This window comes from Aedes albopictus, chromosome 3, assembly GCF_035046485.1.
Source record: "Aedes albopictus strain Foshan chromosome 3, AalbF5, whole genome shotgun sequence".
Classification (NCBI taxonomy): Eukaryota; Metazoa; Arthropoda; class Insecta; order Diptera; family Culicidae; genus Aedes; species Aedes albopictus.
Window position 1 is genome coordinate 348,257,637 of NC_085138.1, and position 24,475 is coordinate 348,282,111.

Sequence of the window (24,475 nt, forward strand, 5' to 3'; positions counted from 1 at the left end):
ATGTGTCCGCGAGTCATAGTGGAATCTATAGTGTCTATAGCATTGACTAGTAAACGAAAACATTGTTGTTTCGATCCGAGAGTTTTGAATTCTTCATTACACCAACAAAGCTAGCCATGAAAATGTTTGACAATTCACAGGTCATTTTGACAGACCACACACATGCACGAAAAAGATGGATAACATATTCTACTTTATCGATCTTGATGCCGTCCTTTTCAAGGTCATGTTACATCTGTCAAAATGACCTGAGAATTGTCAGTCATTTTGAGGTTAGGTTCGTTGGTGTAATAGAGAATTGCGGGTGCAGTTATTGTAGCAGTAAAAAAACAAAATCTACATCAAATGCGAAAATCCTCCGACCGTATAGGATCCAGTGTTGCTGTGGAGAAGCGAGGTCGCCTTCCAGAATGCGTACTAAATGTGACGGAGATGGAGCTTTTGACCCAGGCATTCAAACATTTCGCATGGAATCAAATGTGAAAAACATTGTGTGATTACGGTCAACACGAAGGTAAATTTGCGGTGGGATACCGTCTACCCCCGTTGGTTTGACCTCATCTAATCTGAACACTTTTTAATTTGACCCCCTCTAATCTGCACATCGTTCAAACTAAAAATGGTTCAACCGTCATTTTGCTCATGGAACGGGGTGAAACGGAACGCAGAACCAAAACAAAACAGCAAAAAGGGTTACCATCAGTGTATTTTTCGATGCTCACAGGGTTACTAGAAGTTCAAATTAAAAAATGAGCCCCGTTGGTTTGCATGAGGTGTCGTTCAAACCAACGGGGGTAGACGGTAGTGGGGTTTTCTGCGAAATGGGGACGCGGTTGCATTCCATGGGGGGAGTCTATGAATGACGGGGGAGTTTTTGTTCTAGATAAGATCATAAGGGCCTGTCCACAAACTACGTAGACTGTGAAGGGGGAAGGGGTCTCAGATGAAAGTCTACGGCCCTTACAAAATTCAAAAATTTTGTATGAGAGAAAGTCTACGAGGGGGAGGGAGGAGGGGCTCTGCCAAATTTGAGTCTACGTAGTTTATGGACAGCGCCTAATTAGATCCATGCAAGGAAAATATTTATGCCTTGAAGAAAAAACAATATTTTTGTGTTTATATTTACAGTATTTACCAATTTATGTTTAAAACGGCAACATATAAGTTTTTTTTTGTCAAGGATAGCGCAAAGATGTGCGGAAATGCTAATTTATATGTGCTGTTGCAATTGGCTTCTTTAGCGGTGTTGAGATAATTTCATATTCTGAATCTTCATGTCAAACTGAGCCGAAATCCAAATTTTCGTGAATTTTGGTGCCCGGGAACCTACTTTAAAATCAGTTTGAAGTTTGTATGGGAGCGATTTGTCGAATCACCCCTCGATGTATTTTGTACTGGGCGGAGCTGTCAAACAGTTGCCCAGCTGTCAAAAGGTAATTTAAAAATATCTCTTTGAAATTGCTTTTAGGTACTAAAATAAAGTTTTAAAAATCTGAAAAAAATCATAGTGACTTAGAAAAAGGTGCTCTTTTGTATAAAATCAAAATATCAGTATATTTTTTTAATTTAAAAACCCAATTGCTTCGAAAACTTCGTAAACTACTGCGCGGTTAACTTTTAGTTCTCTACATATTTATGGCCATTCAACACCATTCGGCACCATCAGGAACTGAGCCTAAACACAGATGGCCATGGAGAAATCCCCACACACTTGACGCTACGGCAACACAAATATGTTAGAAGGCGGGGGTGGGGGGTGTTTAGAAGGGTGCCAAGAATATTGTTAACCCTTTTAGGATGTTGCGGTCAATAAAAAATGCTATGATCAACGTAAATTTTGAATGATATAGTTTTGATTGCATAATTTGTTATTATTGTGCTATTTATGATCAAAAATTTGCACAGCCTCAATAATGAAATAATAACTGAAATTGTTCTCCAACAAAACTTGGTATTTAAATATTATTTAAAGAAAATATACCAATGGCACAATCATAACAGAATAAGATTGGCCAACAAAATATATTATGGAAAGGTTATGCCTCAATAAGTTAATAATAACAACCCCAGATATAAAAACAAGTTTTGTGATTCAGTTGACATTCTTTTGATATTCTCCTCTGCTCGGGAGCTGTAGAAGAATTAGTTGAGAAATCCCTGGTTTAGTACCTGAATAAGATTGGCCAACAAAATATATTATGGAAAGGTTATGCCTCAATAAGTTAATAATAACAACCCCAGATATAAAAACAAGTTTTGTGATTCAGTTGACATTCTTTTGATATTATCCTCTGCTCGGGAGCTGTAGAAGAATTAGTTGAGAAATCCCTGGTTTAGTACCTGGATGAAGGCCAAGAGGAGCTTCTGGAGGAATCCCTGGATAAAATCACTGTAGAAGTTCATGGAGGTATGGCGGAGGTACTTCTGGAAGCATTTCTGGAGGTATTACAGTAAAAATTTCTGTAGGATTCCTAGGAAGAATTGCTGCAATAATTACAACAGGAATTGCATGAAAAATCACAGCTGGGTTTTATGGAGAAAGGCCAAGTAGAAGTCCTAGAGGAATCCCATGAGAATTTTCTAGAGGAATCTCTGAATAAGATTCCTGAAAAAACTACTGAAAGAACCCCATGAAGATTTTCTTAACAAACTCCAGCAAGAATTCTGGAGAAATGCTGAGAAATTTTTTAGGAGACACCATAGCAGAAATTTTTAGTGAAATCCTAGAATGAATTGCTTAAGGAATCTATTCAGGAATTTCTGGAGAAATTCAATCAAAAATGCCCGGAGGAACTCAAAAAGGAATTCCTTGGAGAAATGCGTGATGGAATATTGAGAGAAATCCCTGGAAGAATTGGTAGAGGTATTCTGGAGGAATCCATAGAGGAGTCCCTGAAGGGATCGTAGGAGGAAGTCCGGCGGCTCAACATCGAGCAGCTGCGTAACGTAGAAGTGGCTCAAGACTACGTGCAGCAGTTAGCTGTGGCCCTACCAACGGAAGAGCACCTTGGCGCAGCTACACTTGAAGATGGCTGGAGGGACATCCGATCCGCCATAGGTAGCGACTCGGCTGCAGCACTAGGCTTCGTAACTCCGAATCACAGAAACTACTGGTACGACGGCGAATGTGAACATTTGAAAAACAAGAAGAATGCAGCATGGGCGAGAATGCTGCAACACCGTAGGAGAGCGAATGAGGCACGTTACAGACAGGCCCGGAACAGGCAGAACTCAGTCTTCCGGATGAAGAAGCGCCAGCAGGAAAAACGAGATCGCGAAGCGATGGAAGAGCTGTACCGCGCTAAGGACATACGGAAGTTCAACGAGAAGCTGAGACAATCACGGGAACCTTCTCACGAGTGAGCGTGAGGTGGCTGAGAGGTGGCGCCAGCCAGGCCCGTGCACAGAAGTGGCGCCAAGGGAGGGGTTTTTGCCAATTTCGGCAAAAGGCGGAGGGGCGCCTAGTGTATGAAGTGTCGATAATGGGGAGGGTTTAACACCCAAACCCCCCCCCCCCCTTGTGCACGGGCTTGGCGCCAGCATTACGATGAGTACCTCAATGGCGACGTTGCAAGCACCAAAGATGGTGTGGTAACAGATCTAGGAGTACGTGCACAGGACGAAAGATTTCCAGCCCTTAACCTCCAAAAGATTGAGGAGGAGGTTGGCCGGTTGAAAAACAACACATCCGCTTGAGCAGATCAACTACCAAGCGAGCTTCTGAAATACGTGGAGAAGCACTGGTGAGAGCACTACACTAGGTCATCACCAAGATTTGGGAGGAGGAAGCATTACCGGAGGAATGGATGGAAGGTATCGTGTGTCCATTGCGTGCGCAGCTTTTTATTTTTTCTCGCTCGTTCTCTTTTTTTAAACGCAAGTAAGAGCGAGATAAAAGATGGGACAAAGTGCCCTGTTTCTTTCTCGTGTATGTTTACGGGAGTGAATGAGAAAGAAGAAAAAGCTGCGCACGCTAGAGGCGTCCAATCTACTAAAAGAGCGACAAGTTGGATTGCGGGAACCATCGCGCGATCACACTACTGAGCGCTACCTACAACATATTCTCTCAAATTTTATGCCGCTGTCTATCACCGATTGCAAGACAGTCCGTGGGGCAATATCAGGCTGGTTTAATGGGTGAAAATGCCGCGAATACAACGTGCCCACACATCACTTGTTCATCATTTTTAAATCGGTGTATAATACAATCGAATGAGATCAGCTATGGCAGATTATGTACGAATACAGATTCCCGGATAAGCTGATACGGTTGATCAAGGCGACGATGGAACGAGTGATGTGCGTAGTTCGAGTATCAGTGACTCTCTCGAGTCCCTTCGAATCTCGCAGAGAGTTACGGCAAAGTGATGGTCTTTCGTGCTTGCTATTCCACTTTGCGTTAGAGAGTGTAATTAGGAGAGCGGGGATAAAAACGAGTGGGACGATTTTCACGAAGTCCGTTCAGCTGCTTGGTTTCGCTGATGATACTGATGTTGTAGCTCGAAAATTTCAGACGATGGCGGAAACGTACATCCGACTAAAGAGTGAAGCCAGGCGAATCGGATTATGTAGTCATTAATATGACGAAGACAAAGAACATGATGACAAAGGGCTCTAGGGATGAATCACCGCGCTCGCCACCCCGAATTCATATCGACGGTGATGAAATTGAGGCGGTTGAAGAATTCGTGTACTTGGGCTCACTGGTGTCCGCCGACAACAACAACCAGCAGAGAAATTCAGGGGCGCATTGTGGCACAAAATCGTGCTTACTTTGGACTCCGCAGAACTCTACGATCGAATGAAGTTCGCCGTCACGCGAAGTTGACTATCTACAAAACGCTGATTGAACCGGTAGTTCTATATGGGCCCGAAGCATTAACTCTACGTGCAGAGGACCAACGCGCCCATGGAGTTTTCGAACGGAAGGTGCTGCATGCCTTATACGGTGGAGTGCAGATGGAAGACGGGACTTGGAGAAGGCGAATGAACCACGAGCTGCATCAGCTGCTGAGAGAACCAACCATCGTCCACTCCGCGAAAATCGGGAGGCTACGGTGGACGGGTCACGTCATCAGGATGTCGGATGGCAACCCGACTAAAATGGTTCTCGAGAGTCATCCGACCGGTACAAGACGACGTGGAGCGCAGCGAGCTAGGTGGGTCGATGAAGTGGAGGACGACTTGTGGACCCTCCGCAGAGTGCGGGACCGGAGACACACAGCCATGGACCGAGTGGAATGGAGACGACTCTCCTGTGTACAGCAGAGGTCATTCAGGCCTTAGTCTGACCGGTGTGCTCGATGAACAAATCGAGATTTGAATTAGGAAAAGAAATCCACGTACTTCGGTGAGACTTTAACTCACGACTCCAAATTTGCAAGACGGGCGCATCTATTTCTTCAAGCTACGGAGTCACTCGACTATCTCCGTCGCCAGTAGGCGTAGAACTGAACTCGATTCCACAGTCGCACATGGTTAGCTTCTCTTCGCAATCCGAACCTCCTTCGGATGGGATTAGAAGGAGGAAATGTCTAGGGCGTCTCGAGCAAAGGCGGTGGTTCACACTACAAAAATGATGAAAAAAAAAACAATTAGTTTCTAAACGGATTTATAAGTTTTATTGCATGTAGTTCTGTAACATAGTGACAATGTCGTCCTCGATTGCCAATCCGAGTGGCGTTCTCCCATTTGTGTCCGTGACGTCCACTTGGGCTGAGTTATCGATCAAGACTTGCACAACGTCGACGTGACCCCGGAGGGCCGCCATATGCAGAGGCGTACGTTGCATTTTGTCACGGGGGTTCACGTGTACACCTTTTTGGATGAGAGCGTGGACTGCTGTGTCCAGACCTGCTTGCGATGCCAGGTGAAGCGGTGTTTGGGACTTTCTGTTTGTTGCTTCCAATTTGGACGATCTTTCAATCAGTAGATGTGCAGTTTCTCCATTAACATGCTGCAAGGCCAGGTGGAGTGCTGTATTGTGGTCCTTGTCCAGAGCGTCGATAATTGTTGTCGAAACGGCGAGGAGCTGGCGAACGATTTCCGAGTGGCCGTGCTGAGCTGCCAGATGGAGCGGCGTTTGCTGCTTATTGTCCTGAGCGTTGAGCTTAACATCCGATGAAAAGTTCAGCAATACTTTTACGTTTTCAACAGATTTTTTGTCCACAGCCAAGTGTAGAGGTGTACGTCCCTCAATATCCGGGAGATTCAGATTCTCTGGTAAGATCAACTGGGGTACAATTTTGTTGCGTTCATAATGAATCGCTACGTGAAGCGGTGTCCATCTCTTTTTGTTTTGGAGATTAAAATCGGTGCGCTCGTTGATAAGCATCTCAGAACATTCAGTATATTGACTACGTATTGCTAGATGAAGAGGCGTATCTTGGTTCGAATCCTAAAGGTTTTGATTGGCTGATCGCAAAAGAAGAAGTTTCACTATTTCCTCATGGCTGCCTGTGGCCGCTAAATGCAGAGGTGTACGTTGTTTATCGTCGATAGCATTGACTTCCGCTCCTCCATCCAGAAGTAGTTTAACTACACCCAAATGGCCACTGTACGTTGCATAATGAAGAGCAGTAAATTGGCAAAAGGCTTGAGCATTTGGGTTAGCTGATTTTTCTAGTAGAATTTTGACAATTGCCTCATGGCCTGCATTGCATGCTTTCATAAGAGGTGTCATATTGTCACTGTCCCTAGAGTCAATGACAGCTCCATGGTCAAGCAGTGTTCTTAAAACGTCAGTGTAGCCTCGCGAAGCTGAATCATGTAATGGCGTCGATCCCCAACCTGTTGCATCGTTAACATTAACGCTATATCTATCCAATAGTTTTCGTACAATCTCCACGCGACCTAAGCCAACGGCTTTCCACAACACATCTTGTAGAATTTGTGCATTATCTTCTTCCGCAGCACTCACCAATACTAGAAGATACTCGAAAGTTTCTAGGTTCCCTGATGAAGCTGCAAGTGCTAGAGGAGTTTCCTTTCCGGTGTATTTGATGTTAGCTCCATTAGCTATCAATATTTTTACTATGTTGGTATGCCCTTTTTCAGCAGCTTTTTGCAGTGGTGTGTATTTCTTTGAGTTCAAAACATCGATGCTAGCTCTACGGGTCACCAGAAGTTCAACGATAACCGAATTTCCATGTTCGGCAGCCAGATGAAGAGGAACAATGCTGTCCTCGTTCCTTGCATTAATATCGACTGACGGATTTCCAATGAGCAATTTGGCTAACTCTGTGTGATTTCGTAGCACGGCTAAGTGCAGGGCTGTGTTTTCACTGCTATCCACAGCATTTAAGTCTAGTTTTAAGTCTGCTGAATGGTTCATCAGTAGCCTAACAATTTGTATATGGTTAAAGTTGACCGCAAAGTGGAGTGCCGTTCGCCCGTACTCATCTTGAGCATTTCCGTTACACTTGTTGGTTTGTAATAAAACGTCAGCAATTTCCAGGAAGCCATATTGCGCTGCCAGATGTAGTGCAGTAAGCTTGCTATTGGACTTGGCGTTAACATCAGCATTGTGATTCAATAGAAGGCTGACTATGTTTGCATGCCCATGGTAAACAGCCCAAATAAGAGGTGTGATGTTTTCGTCAATTGACATGTGTTCGGGAAACTCTTGTTTATTTCTTACGAAATCTGCCAACGGGTTTATCTCAGTGTTGGAAACTATATTGGAATCCATTCCGTAATCTTCGAGGAGATATTCCACAATCTCACGGGAATCAATAGAAACGGCCAGATGTAGAATTGTACCATAATCATCGATGCGAATATTCTGAAGAGCATTGTGTTCGAATAAGCTTTTTGTCACATTGACGCATACTGCCTCACAAGCCCAAAAGGCAACGCTCGGGGTTAGTTCACAAATCGTGTTTAACACAGCCAAACATTTAGTGTGCGTTTCTCCTGATATTTCTTCAATTAACTGGAAGAAAAACTTTCGTACAACTAACTGTTTCTTAAGAATTGGATTTAAAACATGCTTGCAGTGCTCAATATAATCGCACAAATATTTTGCTGTGAAGTATTCTCCAAATGATAAATGCACAAATCGCACGGTCTTTCCGGAAGTATTGATCAGCAATGACTTGTCGTCCCCATTTCCGACTCGGTTCAAAAATTCTTCGTACGTTTTTCCATGCACTTCACGGACGACTTTTTCTAGTTCTTTGATATTAAGCTCGTTGATGGCCGCCAGTTGGTATTCCAGAGTGTTTTGATCAAACAATGCTTTTAATTCTCCATCGAATGATTGCTTTGTGATGTATGCGTCCAAATTAAATTTCTTCCGCATTTTCATGCAAAAGGATTTCTTCACGAATTGCTCGTACAACGTAACTTCATTGAACCCTGTAGTTGGTAGATAGTTTTCACCGTCAGTCTCACAATCTGTTAGAAGACATTTTTCAACATTTTCAACGTTAACTTCAGCCAACATTCTCACCATCAATGGCACTCCGGTGAAATCATACTGGGAACGTTTTATGCCACGATGAAATGTTTGCAGTAGTTGATTTGCAAACTTACAAAACTTCGCCATTTTTGTTTCATCCTCCTTCGGAACGTTCCAAAACTTCTGTAAAAAGTCCAGTTGATCTTTATTAGCAAACGGGACCAAATTGACATACCGAATGGTGTGTGAAAGCTGTTGAAGCTGTTGCTGCACGTGTTTGCGTCCACTGATCATCAACTGAACACGTTCCATTGACAGCAGTTGCTTGAGAATAGCAATCATCTTACTACTTTCGGCAGATGGAACTTCATCAAATCCGTCCAGAAAAAACATAATTCGACTCTCCGTGTTCTGCGTATGTGCTCTAATCATGGTGCAACTCTGCTCAGAAAGCGATCCTTTGAAGACTTGTTCCAAATTGATTTGATCATTCCGCATTTTTTGTAGGTTTTCTGTGAGATCTTTCAAATAAATCATGTAAAAGTTGGTTGAATGGTAAACTCGTTGCATTGCGAATGAAACATATTGCATAAACGTAGTCTTTCCCATGCCGGGCCCTGCTATGAGGACTAAACAGTTATTACTGTTAAACTCCTTTGTCAGCCATTCGGGAAACGCTTTTTCAGAGACTCTCAATGAGTTTCCACAGTCTATCTCTCGAGGCACATAATATCGCTCCAAAACATCCGGTTGTAACATATGGAGTTCGAAATCCTTAAGTATTGCTTCTTTGCATTTTTCCGCTTTTTCAGAGCCTAGGGAATCCATGGTCCTGGTTGGCTTCTTTTCCAAGTCTGGTTCATACCACTCTTTAAATGTCTGATAAAATTTAAACATCGGTTGATCTAGCTGGCTGCTGGTGAATTGGCCCAAGCTGTTCGGAGGTATATTTTTTCTAAGCCACAATCCTATCTCGTTTTTAGCGGCAGTCTCCAAAACGTTGGGTTGGCTAACACACATGGTGAAATTTTCAAAAAATTCCTTCAACTCCGTTTCTCCAACAAAGTCGGGAGGTTCTGTATATTTTGACTTATTGGCATCCAAAAAACTCCTACCATTGTCACATTTTAAGGTAATGCCAAGGGCTGAAAATCTTTTTGATAAAGACAAATCAATCAAACATTCTAAGGCATCGAGGTCTTTTCCAAGTAAGCAGCGAATCTCTTCTATCATCTTTTTCATGGCCGGTGATTCGTTGTTTTTCTCGTCATCCCTGACTAAAATTTTGCAAACGACAGCTTTATAATTCGTAAGCAAAGCATTCCGCTTTTTTTCATCCCCTTCGGTTGTTTTAGGGGAGATTAGATTCGCTATCGCATCCACTATATCGTAGAACTCCTTGTTCGCAGACCGAATTAGCTCGTTATCTGTTTTGCTCAACTTAAACGTTTTGTACTCACCTCCAAGTGAAGACAAGTCTACTGTTTCATCAACTTTTCCAGGAAATATTTCCAAATATCCACTGTTACGGATCGATTCCTCGTCCAGGCTTTTATTGGTGAACAAAAAGTATCGCTTGTTTCCCTTGATTTTCTGCGCTACTGCAATTCTTGATCTCGCATATTTAAACAGATCAAAATCTTTTCCAAGCAATCTAGCATCTGTAGGAACGAGTACTTTGGTCAAAATTTTTCCCTCTTGCGTAGGATCTGCGTGTTTTGATTGAAAAAGCCACGTTACGTTAAAATCTTCCACATACATGGCGACGTCATCGAACTTCCCTGCCTCCGGCAATTCCGTGAACAGTTTGAACTTGTACCCCTTCAAAGCGACGCGCACAAACAACATGAATGCCAGCTCCCGTTGGTATTTGTGGCCATGCTCTGCCTCATTCTTACTGCTCTCGTAATTCAAAGCGGTAGCCGGGTCGAATTTTTTTGCTTCCATGATGAGAAATACAGGAAATCTCACAGATTTGCTAGCCCTTTTGATGAAATATCTGTTACCACTTATTCCAGGTATTGAAACTTAAATTGAACAACGCAACAATACGTCCAACCGAACCGAATGTCGATGAATAACTCGTTTTATTTCATACCATTGGAGCAATTTGAGTGGCGAGAATTCGAAAATCGTTATCTAATCTTATGTTGCACAAGCAGCAGCGAAGCCGGGGATTTTTGACCCGTTGCGGGAGCATATTAGCGCGGGTCATTGTGAATGCTTTTCAGATAAAGGTTTCTTTTTGGTTCCATTACGAGTTCTGTATGTATGTTCTGTATGCTATCCACAAGATGGGCTGGCTGAATTCCTTCCGAGCGGTGGATTCCATCGCCAACACTTCATCCAAGTCGTGTTACATCTAGTACAGTAGCGGCGGCGATAAAGCAGAACGCGGAGTTGGCTTCATAGTGAAGCGAGTAATTTGGTGGCAGGAGAAAGTTCCTTCCGATCCGTCATTGGAACGGAAAGCCTGCATGCATGGTCCACTGCACGAATGTATTCTGGTCTGCGGTTTGTGACATTCGCTGCTGCTAGGGAATAGCAGTCATTAGTATCTACTTCGCACGAAAGAATATCCGAAAACACACCTGGTGACACTTGCTCCCAGATAGACCATGCGTTGGTTGATAGGCGACATTTTTCTGACGTCATTCGTCTCATGCGCTGATTAAAGTGAATTTTTTTTTACAAGAACTTCCTAAAAGAACGAATTGAAACCTTAACCTTTGCGTTAAGAATCCCTTGTCGTATCGCATGGAACAACCAGACACTTGGGTTGTGTGTAGGGCAGTGCATACGGTAGTTGCTATGATAATTTTTTCTAACTCATTGATGTTTCGTGACCTTGTTGTTCACGATTCAGACAATTTCGCCAGTTTTCGGACTAAGAAAAATTTCGTCAGCTTTTCATGGGTGGTATGATCAGATTAAAAATGTGAGGTGCGCGTGCGTGGGAAAGTACGTTGATTTATGACATGATGACGGCACGGTGGCACCCCTGGCCCTGTAGGTTTTTCTGGGATTCTACAGAAATTCAATCAGCGATTTCTCAAAGAAATCCTTCGCGGTTTCTCCACAAATTTGGTCCAGGACTCCTCCAGGAGCTTTACGTGGGATTCCCAGGGATCTATGCATTCCTCCAAAAACTTCTTCGGGCTTTTCTAGGAATTCCTTCCAAGATTCTGTCAGGAACTACTTCTAGGAGTGCTTCGAAAACTACATCAAGGATTTCTACGGCAATTCCACCTGGAACTTTTTCTGGCATTTTTCCAAGAACCTCTTCCATGATTCCTCCAAGCACTACTTCCAAGATACTATCGGGAGATCCATCAGGGATTGCTCCTGGATTTTTTTCTAGACTCCTGCCAGGAATTGCTTCTGAAATTTCTTCAGAAACTCCATCGTGGATTTCTACGGGAACTTTTTATTGGGATTCCTTTTGGAACTCTTTCTAGGAAATTCTTCTGTAAATCTTTCAGAAACTGCTTCCAGAATTTCTTTCCAGAATTCATCTAGGAACTCTTTTCTGGATTCCTTCAAGCTGCGTTTGCCATTCCTGCAGACCTTTCTTAAATCCCTCTCGAAGTTCATTCTGGAATTCTTAAAGATGTTTCTTATGGAAATCCTCCCGAAGTTTATTAGGTAGTATTTTGAAAAATTCCTCCTGCAGTTTTTGTTTATGGATTCCCTCATGATGTTCCTATAGGATTTTCTTGAGGAAATACTCCAGCAAGTTCTTTCTGGGTTTCATCAGAAGCTATTAGGAGAATCTCGGATGGAATTCCTGGAGGATTCCCGAAACTCCATGAGAGATCTCTTGAAGTCCCAGTAGGAATTTCAGCAAAAATCCAGGAAGTACTCCAAAGGTAACTTCAGAAGGAACCTCAAAAAGAATATACCCAAGATACATAACTAGCTGAACAACAGTTTCTTAAGCTAAAGTTTGCTTAAGAGTGGTTTGTTCCACTCTTGTACAACCAAAATGTTAGTTGGGTAGCTCCCTGAGGAACCTGAGAAGGAAATCATCACCTTACCTCACCGATAAGGCCAAGACCGGGGTGGCCTCTGCTGTACATAGTAGCCGTCTCCATTCCACTCGGTCCATGGCTGTGTGTCTCCAGTCCCGCACTCTGCGGAGGGTCCTCCACTTGATCGACCCACCTAGCACGCTGCGCACCACGTCTTCTTGTACCCGTCGGATGACTCTCGAGAACCATTTTAGTCGGGTTGCTATCCGACATCCTGATGACGTGACCCGCCCACCGTAGCCTCCCGATTTTCGCGGTGTGGACGATGGTTGGTTGTCTCAGCAGCTGATGCAGCTCGTGGTTCATTCGCCTTCTCCAAGTCCCGTCTTCCATCTGCACTCCGCCGTAGATGGTACGCAACACATTCCGTTCGAAAACTCCAAGGGCGTGTTGGTCCTCTGCACGTAGGGTCCATGTTTCGTGCCCATAGAGGACGACCGGTCTAATTAGCGTTTTGTAGATGGTTAACTTCGTGTTACGGCGAACTTTATTCGATCGTAGAGTTCTGCGGAGTCCAAAGTAAGAACGATTTCCTGCCACAATGCGCCTCTGAATTTCTCTGCTGGTGTCGTTTTCGGCGGTCACCAGTGAGCCCAAGTACACGAATTCTTCAACCGCCTCGATTTCATCACCGTCGATATAAATTCGGGGTCGCGGGCGCGGTGATTCCTCCCTGGAGCCCTTTGCCATCATATACTTTGTCTTCGACACATTAATGACTAATCCGATTCGCCTGGCTTCACTCTTTAGTCGGATGTACGTTTCCGCCATCGTCTCAAATTGACGAGCAATGATATCAACATCATCAGCGAAACCAAGCAGCTGAACGGACTTCGTGAAAATCGTTCCACTCGTGTTTATCCCCGCTCTCCTTATTACACCCTCTAAAGCAATGTTGAACAGCAAGCACGAAAGACCATCACCTTGCCGTAACCCTCTGCGAGATTCGAAGGGACTCGAGAGTGTCCCTGATACTCGAACTACGCACATCACTCGATCCATCGTCGCCTCGATCTATCGTATCAGTTTATCCGGGAATCCGTATTCGTGCATAATCTGCCATAGCTGTTCTCGATCGATTGTATCATACGCCGATTTGAAATCGATGAACAAGTGATGTGTGGGCACATTGTATTCGCGGCATTTCTGCAACACCTGGCGGATGGCGAACATATGGTCCGTTGTAGTGCGTTCACCCATGAATCCAGCCTGATATTGCCCCACGAACTCTCTTGCAATCGGTGATAGACGGCGGCATAAAATTTGAGAGAGTATCTTGTAGGCAGCGCACGCATACCAGGAATCGGCATATTATCCCAAGTAATTACGATATATCGAACTTGAATGAACCTAAAATCTTCTTTCACAGGGTTTCAGTTTATGGTCTAACCTTTCAGAAAAGCCTTGGTTCAAAATATTCTATTGGTGAAAAATGAAATAAATCATATTTGAAGATTCGAAGATTTGAAGATCTATCGAATTTCAGTACATTAGAGCATTTTTTGTTGATGATTAATTTAGCTTCGACCAAATCTTTAGTGTCTGATAGCCAAAAAAATTGTGAGAAATATCTTAGAATAGTATACTTAATTTCTTACTTGCTACTTTTGAACTCGAATTCATCCCGGTCATCAATGCCTTATGGAGAAATCATATCCACTGGACCGGTTATGGGACAGACACCTTTTATCACCTAGAGCTTCAAATACCGTTAAACCCTACCCAACTACAAATAATTCAATAACGTTTTCGCGACCGAGTATGATCCCTATAGCTTCCTCCCTTGTATAATATTCGCATTTCGTATTTCGGCAGCCGTGTGATGTGACCAGCCCATGAAAGTCTGCCGTGTGTTAAGCTCATCAATTGTTTTAGTGAATTGCAGTTTACCAACAATGCACGACTCAAGATGTGGTAGGCCTTGAGTAATTATTTGGTCTCTGTGGTAGAGCACTAGTTCAGATCATGCAAAGAATATAACTATAATAAGATAAGTTTAAATAAAAAAAATGTTTTTTTATGCAATCATAATAATTTTCAATAAAAAGGGCCCTAACACTTTGGAAACCCCATACCAAACATACTTGAAGAATGACAATTTTGTAATTCAATGCATTATATTCAAACTCATCGTAATTTAGCACATAAATATTCGTGGATATGTTTGAGCTTTCTTGATGTCTACACCATTTTTGAATAAAATTGATAAAATAATACTTGCTGTTAAACTGTAAATATGTATGTTAGCTCAGTATAGTTGTATGTATGTATTCTGCAAGCCAGAATATGAGAAATATATACTTTTGTAGCTTTAACTGCCTTACCACAATAGATAAAACAAATAATTGAAAAAAAAAACAAAAAAAAAGGGTTAATATAGATTCTTTTTTTTTCTAATCGAAACTTCCCACAAATATTAGCAGTCGATAAGTATGCATACATGAGTCAAGAAGCAATATTCTATTCTTAAAAAGTGGTTTAGAGTGCCCGCCTGGCATACACGCACCAATGTGTGAACCCTCTGCCAAGCCAACCATATCCCATCAACACTACAGCATTCGCATGAATTTGAGTAGATGCAGAGGTATATCGGTCTGCTGTGGATACATATGATTGCAATCATCACTTCCTTTCCCTTCCCCACATTGACCGGCAACCTGACGTCGCGTCACAGGCGCCATTCTCGCCCTAAAATTAGAAGATCACCAACGCTCACATACTGAAGATAACTGCTAGTCCCCGGCACATCTCTGTGGTTCCTTGTGTGAGTGGTGATACTGGAGTAGCATCCACGGTTGGCCAATCCAGCTCAAGCTCTAAAAAAGTGGTTTACAGTGAAAATATATAGGGTATTGGTTCCCTTATTAAGTATGTGGCTCCCATTTTCATCCTACGAAAAACAAAGGATTGACGCGTTGTTTGTCCTATTTCTTATTTTTGTAGTTTTTATTAGAAGTGAGCACCCATGAAAATAAAAAGAACGGAATCAATCGGTGCCGTAATCGCTTGTTTTCGAATAGTATGAATATGGGAGCGTACCCTAATTACTACAGCAACTGCGCAGAAATATCGCTTAATTTTCCAAAAGGAATAAGATCCCTTTGAACCTTTACGATCCACCCTGTGGTACTTTGTTTGGTATTATTCTGATCTTGTCTAGCCTAGCCTATATATGTATACCATAGCAGTTCTTTTGTTCCAATCCAAAATATAGCTCAGGATATAATTAGACAAAAAGATGCCAAATTGACTTTCTGGAAATTTCGGCTTTCAGTCTAACAAATTGCGTTGATTAATCTCTTTTCATCGCCGACGTTACTGTTTGCTGTAACCGCAATTTCTCTGTTGTCTACCAAAAAATGGACAAAATATGCGACTCCCAGTGGCCCAATGGAGAGTTTTTCTTTTGTTAGAGTGGGAATTGAACTCACACTCCGTTGCTTACAATATGTCTAAACGACTGGCGCCGCTAACCGTAGCCATTACGATGTTATGTAATGAATATTGAGGTAAAAACACGGTAGACTACCTTGGGCTGGTCATAAAACACAGATACCGATTGTTCGCACATAGACTGAAGAGAAAAACCGTAACAAGATAGTTAATAAGTATATTATTATGAGATAATTGACAGACTGCCGTTATAAGCATAGTTGTCCCATGTTACTTTTTGACGATTTTGACTTTTTTGCACCAGGCGCTCTATTTATACGTATATTTTCATATAACATCAAAAAATAACATACTTTGTTCGAAGACTCAATGAAAAGCATGTCAAGTCAAATTGTCCCACTGTTGAATTTCTACGCATGTCTGTCCCACAACTGAAATTCTACGCATAACAGTCTCACTATAAAATTTCTAAGTAAAACCGATACATTAAGCATTTTTAGTAACTTGCTTCACCTAATAGCATGGCTATTTCAATACTGTATGGTATAAACTCTTCTGTTATGTTGGCATTACGCTCCAGCTGGAACGTAACTTGTTTTCCAGTTAAACAAATACTGTTATTTCTTCGCAACTTGCAGTTTCAATCTAAATTCAAATATTACTGGAATGCGCGTTGAGCTCATAAATCAAACATAAACATTTTAACTTAATTAAGAGGCTCAAATGTCGTGAAGGATGACGAAGCCGATCCAATATAATGATAAAGAGGTTGCTGAATTGAATGAGTGGTATATGTGAAAATTTTCAGAATTTAAGCAAGCTTGAAATATTGTGAGTGGATGGGTTTCACTTTTTTATTTCAATATGTTATCCCAATAATTGGATTAAATTAGTGTGTCGGTAAGTGAGTGGTTTAGTTATCGCCTATTAAGAAAATAAAAAGAACACTTTTGAGTTATACCCAAATCGACGACGGACTGCTGGAGGTACTGAACAAGCAATCAATATATCAATTGATGAGAGATCAACCGAGTTAGTGAATTGAAGAGTAAGTGAGTGAATTGGTGAGCGAGACTTTGTAAGTGTGTGGGTTGATGAGTAAATGAGTAAGATGATAAGCGAGTGATTTGATAAGTGAGTTGATTTATTATGGGCTGATGGGTAAGTGAGTCACTGTTTTGAATGAATGTGTTAATGAGTTATTGAGTAACTTCATAAACAAGTGACCTAGATGCTCAGAGACTTGATGAGTAAGTGAACTCTTGAATTAACTGTTGTTAGTAAGTTGTGTCGTAGATAAGCGGCTTTCCGTGTACAGGTCGGACTCGATTATCCGGGGATTCAATTAACCGGAGGGGCGATTATCCGGGGCTCGATTATCCGGCAAAAATGGCTCGATTATCCAGGGAAAAGTTTGTTTCTGCCTTGTTTGCAAATTTTTAGATTAAAATATGTCAAAAACTGTGATAAACATCAAATATGACACCTGTAAATAGGATTTAGCCTATTATAAAATAGTTATTTTTTCACATTTTTCAGCTAAAATTTCATTTTCAAAAAAAAACATGGTTATTACAATACCAGACGTTGAGTTTAGGCACTTAAACGTCATGTATGTGAGCTTCTATGTTTATCGAACAGTTTTTGATTGAAGAACATCAAAAACCAAAGAAAAGAAGCATGGCTCGATTATCCGGGTGATTCGCTTATCCGGGGTGAAATAATTTTGTAGTCACCCGGATAATCGAGTCCGACCTGTATATGTAAAAGAAATGATAGAGCCCAAAAGGATTATATTCTTATTTATTGTATTTGTATTAAAAGTGAACATATGCAGTACCGTAACTTCTTGTATTCGAATAGGATGAATATAGAACCGTACCATTACCTACGACATATTCTGACCCTTCATATTCAAATAAAGATACATGAAGCATGAAGCCTCTAATGGCAAATCACTCCCAATCTTTGCTGGGGTTCCTATTCATATGACAAATACAAGCAGAGGAAGGCATGGTGCAGACTGTTTTGAAAACTTAAGCTGTTGTATTTCTAAACATATTTTATTTCAATGATATGTACATATTTCTAGTCATTTAAAATTAGTACAAAAGCTTAATCAGTTGTATGCTTTGTTGGTCATTACGCAAAATAGGCCATTAGGCCGAAAAGGTCATAAGGCCGAAAAATTCATTAGGCCGAAGAGGACGTTAGGGCCGAATAATTCAGGCATAGAACAAGGTCATTTCGCCAAGACCTGGCCAAAATACCATTTCGGCCTGAAGACCTTTTCGGCCTAAAGACGTTTTCGGCCTAAAGACGTTTTCGGCCTAAAGACGTTTTCGGCCTAAAGACGTTTTCGGCCTAAAGACGTTTTCGGCCTAAAGACGTTTTCGGCCTAAAGACGTTTTCGGCCTAAAGACGTTTTCGGCCTAAAGACGTTTTCGGCCTAAAGACGTTTTCGGCCTAAAGACGTTTTCGGCCTAAAGACGTTTTCGGCCTAAAGACGTTTTCGGCCTAAAGACGTTTTCGGCCTTAAGACGTTTTCGGCCTAAAGACGTTTTCGGCCTAAAGACGTTTTCGGCCTAAAGACGTTTTCGGCCTAAAGACGTTTTCGGCCTAAAGACGTTTTCGGCCTAAAGACGTTTTCGGCCTAAAGACGTTTTCGGCCTAAAGACGTTTTCGGCCTAAAGACGTTTTCGGCCTAAAGACGTTTTCGGCCTAAAGACGTTTTCGGCCTAAAGACGTTTTCGGCCTAAAGACGTTTTCGGCCTAAAGACGTTTTCGGCCTAAAGACGTTTTCGGCCTAAAGACGTTTTCGGCCTAAAGACGTTTTCGGCCTAAAGACGTTTTCGGCCTAAAGACGTTTTCGGCCTAAAGACGTTTTCGGCCTAAAGACGTTTTCGGCCTAAAGACCTTTTCGGCCTAAAGACCTTTTCGGCCTAAAGACCTTTTCGGCCTAAAGACCTTTTCGGCCTAAAGACCTTTTCGGCCTAAAGACCTTTTCGGCCTAAAGACCTTTTCGGCCTAAAGACCTTTTCGGCCTAAAGACCTTTTCGGCCTAAAGACCTTTTCGGCCTAAAGACCTTTTCGGCCTAAAGACCTTTTCGGCCTAAAGACCTTTTCGGCCTAAAGACCTTTTCGGCCTAAAGACCTTTTCGGCCTAAAGACCTTTTCGGCCTAAAGACCTTTTCGGCCTAAAGACCTTTTCGGCCTAAAGACCTGTTCGGCCTAAAGACCTTTTCGGCCTAAAGACCTTTTCGGCCTAAAGACCTTTTCGGCCTAAAGACCTTTTCGGCCTAAAGACCTTTTCGGCCTAAAGACCTTTTCGGCCTAAAGACCTTTTCGGCCTAAAGACCTTTTCGGCCTAAAGACCTTTTCGGCCTAAAGACCTTTTCGGCCTAAAGACCTTTTCGGCCTAAAGACCTTTTCGGCCTAAAGACCTTTTCGGCCTAAAGACCTTTTCGGCCTAAAGACCTTTTCGGCCTAAAGACCTTTTCGGCCTAAAGACCTTTTCGGCCTAAAGACCTTTTCGGCCTAAAGACCTTTTCGGCCTAAAGACCTTTTCGGCCTAAAGACCTTTTCGGCCTAAAGACCTTTTCGGCCTAAAGACCTTTTCGGCCTAAAGACCTTTTCGGCCTAAAGACCTTTTCGGCCTAAAGACCTTTTCGGCCTAAAGACCTTTTCGGCCTAAAGACCTTTTCGGCCTAAAGACCTTTTCGGCCTAAAGACCTTTTCGGCCTAAAGACCTTTTCGGCCTAAAGACCTTTTCGGCCTAAAGACCTTTTCGGCCTAAAGACCTTTTCGGCCTAAAGACCTTTTCGGCCTAAAGACCTTTTCGGCCTAAAGACCTTTTCGGCCTAAAGACCTTTTCGGCCTAAAGACCTTTTCGGCCTAAAGACCTTTTCGGCCTAAAGACCTTTTCGGACTAAAGACCTTTTCGGCCTAAAGACCTTTTCGGCCTAAAGACCTTTTCGGCCTAAAGACCTTTTCGGCCTAAAGACCTTTTCAGCCTAAAGACCTTTTCGGTCTAAAGACCTTTTCGGCCTAATAACCTTTTCAGCCTAAAGACCTTTTCAGCCTAAGACCTTTTCGGCCTCAATTTATTTTCGGCCTAAAGACCTTTTCGGCCTAAAACCGTTTTCGGCCTAAGGACATTTTTGGCCTAAAGACCTTTACGACTTAATGACCTTTTCGGCCTAATGATCAATCCGGTTCAATGACGTTTTTGGCCTAATGACTTATTCGGTCATGTAAATACTTTGATGTAACAATATTTTGCGGTTTTTTTTCGACCAAACGATGTATCGGCTTGATGACCTTTTCGACTTAACAACATTTTCGGCCGAATGACCTTTTCGATCTTATAACGTTTTTGGCCTAACGTTCCAATCGCTTATTTCGATAACACTGTATATATGTATGTATTTCGACGTAAACTGCGATGGAAGAGCTATTTAAGTAAAAAAATAATCTATTTACGTAATGAATACATTTAAATATATCCGACTTATTTCTTTAATGGAGATTGGAGTGTACGACACCCAGTGGCCCAATGAAGAATTCTTCGATTGATGGAAAGTTTCCTCAGACTGGAGTGAGAATCGAAGTCACACTACGTGGATATCAATACGCCTAAATGGCTCGCGCTTCTAACCGCACGGTGACGGAACCCATACTATATAACTCACTTTCTAACTCACTAATTCACTTATCAATGCACTCACCCCTACGGAACAGATCTCTCATACTCATAAACCAACATACTCACTTACTAATGATGTCACTCACTGACTCACTAACTCATTTACTTACTATCACACTCACCAATTTAACAATTCTCTTACCAACACATTAAAAATAACGGGGCAACTCCCTGTAAGCTGTAACTTTCCTAATTCGTAACTGACTCACATTCATCCTCTTATCAATTCATCAATCAACTTCTTATTCACCAACTCACTCACGTAGTTCCTACTTACCCGATTATTAAGAAAGTGTTAATATGTGATGTCACTCTTATGTTGTCTTTCGGCTCCGTTTTGCCTCGAGAAATTTGAGCCTTATGCATGAGAGTCTTATAATGTTATAAGAGAAGCTAACATTATTTGTTATTAAAAAATATAACAAAAAAGTGCAGAACAGACCACATCGAGCGTGAAAAGAGACGACAAATTATCGTGGGACTGATATGCGTAGAAATTTCGCCAACAGGACCACATTTCTAGGCATAACAGTCCCACTAATCATTTTTTTTGGTAAAAACACTATATTTTTTCAAATATTTGATTGAAAATACTTCAGGCATGAAAATATAAGCGATTTCTAACGATAATATGAAAACTTAAATCAGATTTGTTGCACCATTTGGCCAAAAAACATGAAAAACCTGTTTGAAACTTCAACCGCGATTTTCTCAGTTTCAAGTTTTTCAACATGGGACAACTATGCGTAGAACGGCAGCAGACATTTCATGGTTAAAAAATACTAAAGACTTGGTCTAAGCTAAATTAATCATCACAATAATGCTCTGAATTACTGCAAAATAGTGGAAAACCTTCAAACATGATTAATTTCATTTTTCGCCGATAGAATATTTTGAACCAAGGCTTTTCTGAAAGGTTAGACCATAAACTGAAACCCTGTGAAAGGAGATTTTAGGTTCATTCAAGTTTGATAATATGTCGGGCCCATATAGCCGAGGCGGTAAACGCACGGGTATTCAGCATGACCATGCTGAGGGTGACGGGTTCGATTCCCGGTCGGTCCAGGATCTTTTCGTAAAGGAAATTTCCTAGACTTCCTTGGGCATAGAGTATCTTCGTGCCTGCCACACGATATACACATGCAAAATGGTCATTGGCAGAGGAAGCTCTCAGTTAATAACTGTGGAAGTGCTCATAGAACACTAAGCTGAGAAGCAGGCTTTGTCCCAGTGAGGACGTTACGCCAAGAAGAAGAAGAAGAAGAAGAATATGTCGGTTCCTGGTATGCGTGCAGCGCTCAGTAGTGTGATCGCGCGGTAGTTCCCGCAATCCAACTTGCCGCCCTTTTTGTAGATGGGACACACGGTACCTTCCATCCATTCCTCCGGTAATACTTCCTCCTCCCAAATCTTGGTAATGACCCAGTGTAGTGCTCTCACCAGTGCTTCTCCACCGTATTTTAGAAGCTCGCTTGGTAGTTGATCTGCTCCAGCGGCTTTGTTGTTTTTCAACCGGCCAACCTCCTCCTCAATCTCTTGGAGGTCAGCGGCCGGAAGTCTATCATCCTGTGCACATACTCCTAGATCTGTTACCACGCCACCTTCGGTACTTGCAACGTCGCCATTGAGGTGCTCATCGTAATGCTGCCACCACCTCTCGACCACCTCACGCTCGCATCGTGAGAATATTTCCGTGATTATCTCGGCACATGTCGGCTGTTGGCAAAAAGCCTCTGTGCGAGCGGTTAAGCTTCTCGTTGAACTTTCGTGTGTTCTTAGCGCGGTACAGCTCTTCCATCGCTTCGCGATCTCGTTCTTCCTGCTGGCACTTCTTCATCCGGAAGACTGAGTTCTGCCTGTTCCGTGCCTGTCTATAACGTGCCTCATTCGCTCTCGTACGGTGTTGCAGCATTCTGGCCCATGCTGCATTCTTCTCGTTTTTTAACTGTTCACATTCGCCGTCGTACCAGTCGTTTCTGTGATTCGGAGTCGCGAAGCCTAGTGCTGTAGCCGAGGTACTACCTATGGCAGATCGGATATCCCTCCAGCCATCTTCAAGTGTAGCTGCGCCAAGGTGCTCTTCCGTTGCTAGGGCCACTGCTAGCTGCTGCGCGTAGTCTTGAGCCACTTCAACGTTACGCAGCTGCTCGATGTTTAGCCGCGACGTTCGACTTCGACGCGTGGTAATAACCGTCGAAAGTTTTGAGCGCATGCATACAGCTACTAAGTAGTGATCCGAATCTATATTCGCACTGCGGTATGTGCGGACGTTGGTTATATCCGAGAAGAATTTACCGTCGATTAGAACGTGGTCCAGGTGGCTTTGTGGATATCTTTGCGGGGGAAGAAGGTGCTTCGGACTACCATACCACGGGAGGCTGCAAAGTTTACGTATCGCTGGCCGTTTTCATTCGATACGGCGTGCAGGCTGTTTCGCCCGATTACTGGTCTGTACATTTCCTCCCTTCCTACCTGCGCGTTCATGTCGCCGACAAAGATTTTCACGTCACGCGGCGAGCAACCATCCTATGTTTGCTCTAACTGCGCGTAGAACGCTTCTTTCTCGTCATCAGGTCTCCCTCTTGTGGGCAGTGGACGTTGATGATGCTGTAGTTGAAGAAACGGCCCTTAACTCTCAACATGCACATCCTTGCGTTGATCGGCTGCCACCCGATCACACGTTGTCGCATCTTGCCCAACACTATAAATCCTGTTCCCAGTTCATTGGTGGTGCCACAGCTTTGGTAGAAGGTAGCCGCTCGATGCCCGCTTTTCCACACTTTCTGTCCAGTCCAACAAAGTTCCTGCAACGCCACGATGTCGAAGTTGCGGGAATGTAGTTCGTCGTAGATTATCCTGTCACATCCTGCGAAACCTAGTGACTTGCAATTCCATGTTCCAAGCTTCCAATCGTAGTCCTTATTTCGTCGCGTGGGTCTTTGCCGATTGTATTGAGTCGTATTTCCTTCAATGTTATTCGCAATATTGATTTTTACGGGTGGCTTATTGGGCCTACGCCAACACTCCTGTCTCGTCGGAGGGCCATCGTGCCAGTTCTGTTTAACGTCTTAACCAACACTGGGATGACCACGCTGATCGGGCTTCCACCTTGGATCTAGCTGGGCGTGGTGCAGCGTTTCTTACTCAGCCGCTGGATGCCAGAACAGACGCTGTTTGAGCCGCACCTCCTTGGTGAACAGACGCTCGGGTCGTGTCTCCTCAATCTAGCTGAAGTCAGAAGGACAACAGTGCCCAGGCTGCACTACCAGCTAAGCACACAACTCTTAGCTGGCGGTCTTTGTCATCGCTTGACCCGTGGAAGCATGAGGTAGGAACTTGTGAGGACCAGAGCTATGTTGGACGCTCTCCTTATCGACTCACCGTTTTGCAGCCCTGCGGTTCCTCCAGAAATTCTTATTATGATACGTCCAGCAATTCATCCAGTGAATCCTTTACGAATTTATCCTAGCATTGTGGCTGGAATTTTTCCGAGAAATTTTTCTGAGATTCCTTCAGAAATGCCTCCTGCGATTCCTTCAGGGCCTTCTCTATAGATTCTTCCAGAATATCTCTACCGATTCTTGCAGGGAATTCTCTAAGCATTTTTTGGATTCCCCCATGCATTCCTGACGGGGATTCTCTAGAAATTCCTGTATAGTTTCATCCAGCAATTTCTCCTAGGATTTTTGCTGCACTGATACATCCCAGAATCCATCTAAGAATACCTCCTGAGATTTTTTTTCTGTGATTACTTCAGAAGCTCTCTGGTAATTCCTCCAGGAATTGTCATCCAAGGATTCTTTCATAAAATTCTCATGGGATTCCTCCAGGAACTCCTCTTGGCCTTCCCTCCAGAAATTTCAGCTGGATTTCTCAAGCAAGCTATTCTTGCTGTGGTTCTTCCAAAAATTCCTCCTAGGACTCCTCCAGAAATTTTTACTGTGA

At 42.9% G+C, this 24,475-nt stretch overlaps 2 protein-coding genes across 3 annotated transcripts in view; both read right to left on the reverse strand.

Annotated features, from left to right (window-relative positions):
- LOC109432643 (D-beta-hydroxybutyrate dehydrogenase, mitochondrial) overlaps nt 1–24,475 on the reverse strand; it is a 573,848-nt gene that overhangs the window by 12,203 nt on the left and 537,170 nt on the right. The window lies entirely within an intron of this gene.
- LOC109401951 (ankyrin-1-like) lies at nt 5,599–6,471 on the reverse strand. Its single transcript, XM_019674579.3, has one exon. The coding sequence runs from the start codon at nt 6,332–6,334 to the stop codon at nt 5,621–5,623; it is 714 nt and encodes a 237-aa protein (XP_019530124.2). The 5' UTR covers nt 6,335–6,471; the 3' UTR covers nt 5,599–5,620.

Coding starts and splice junctions, on each gene's coding strand:
- LOC109401951 (XM_019674579.3), bottom strand. CDS start 6,334: ATGCTTATCAACGAGCGCACCGATTTTAATCTCCAAAACAAAAAGAGA.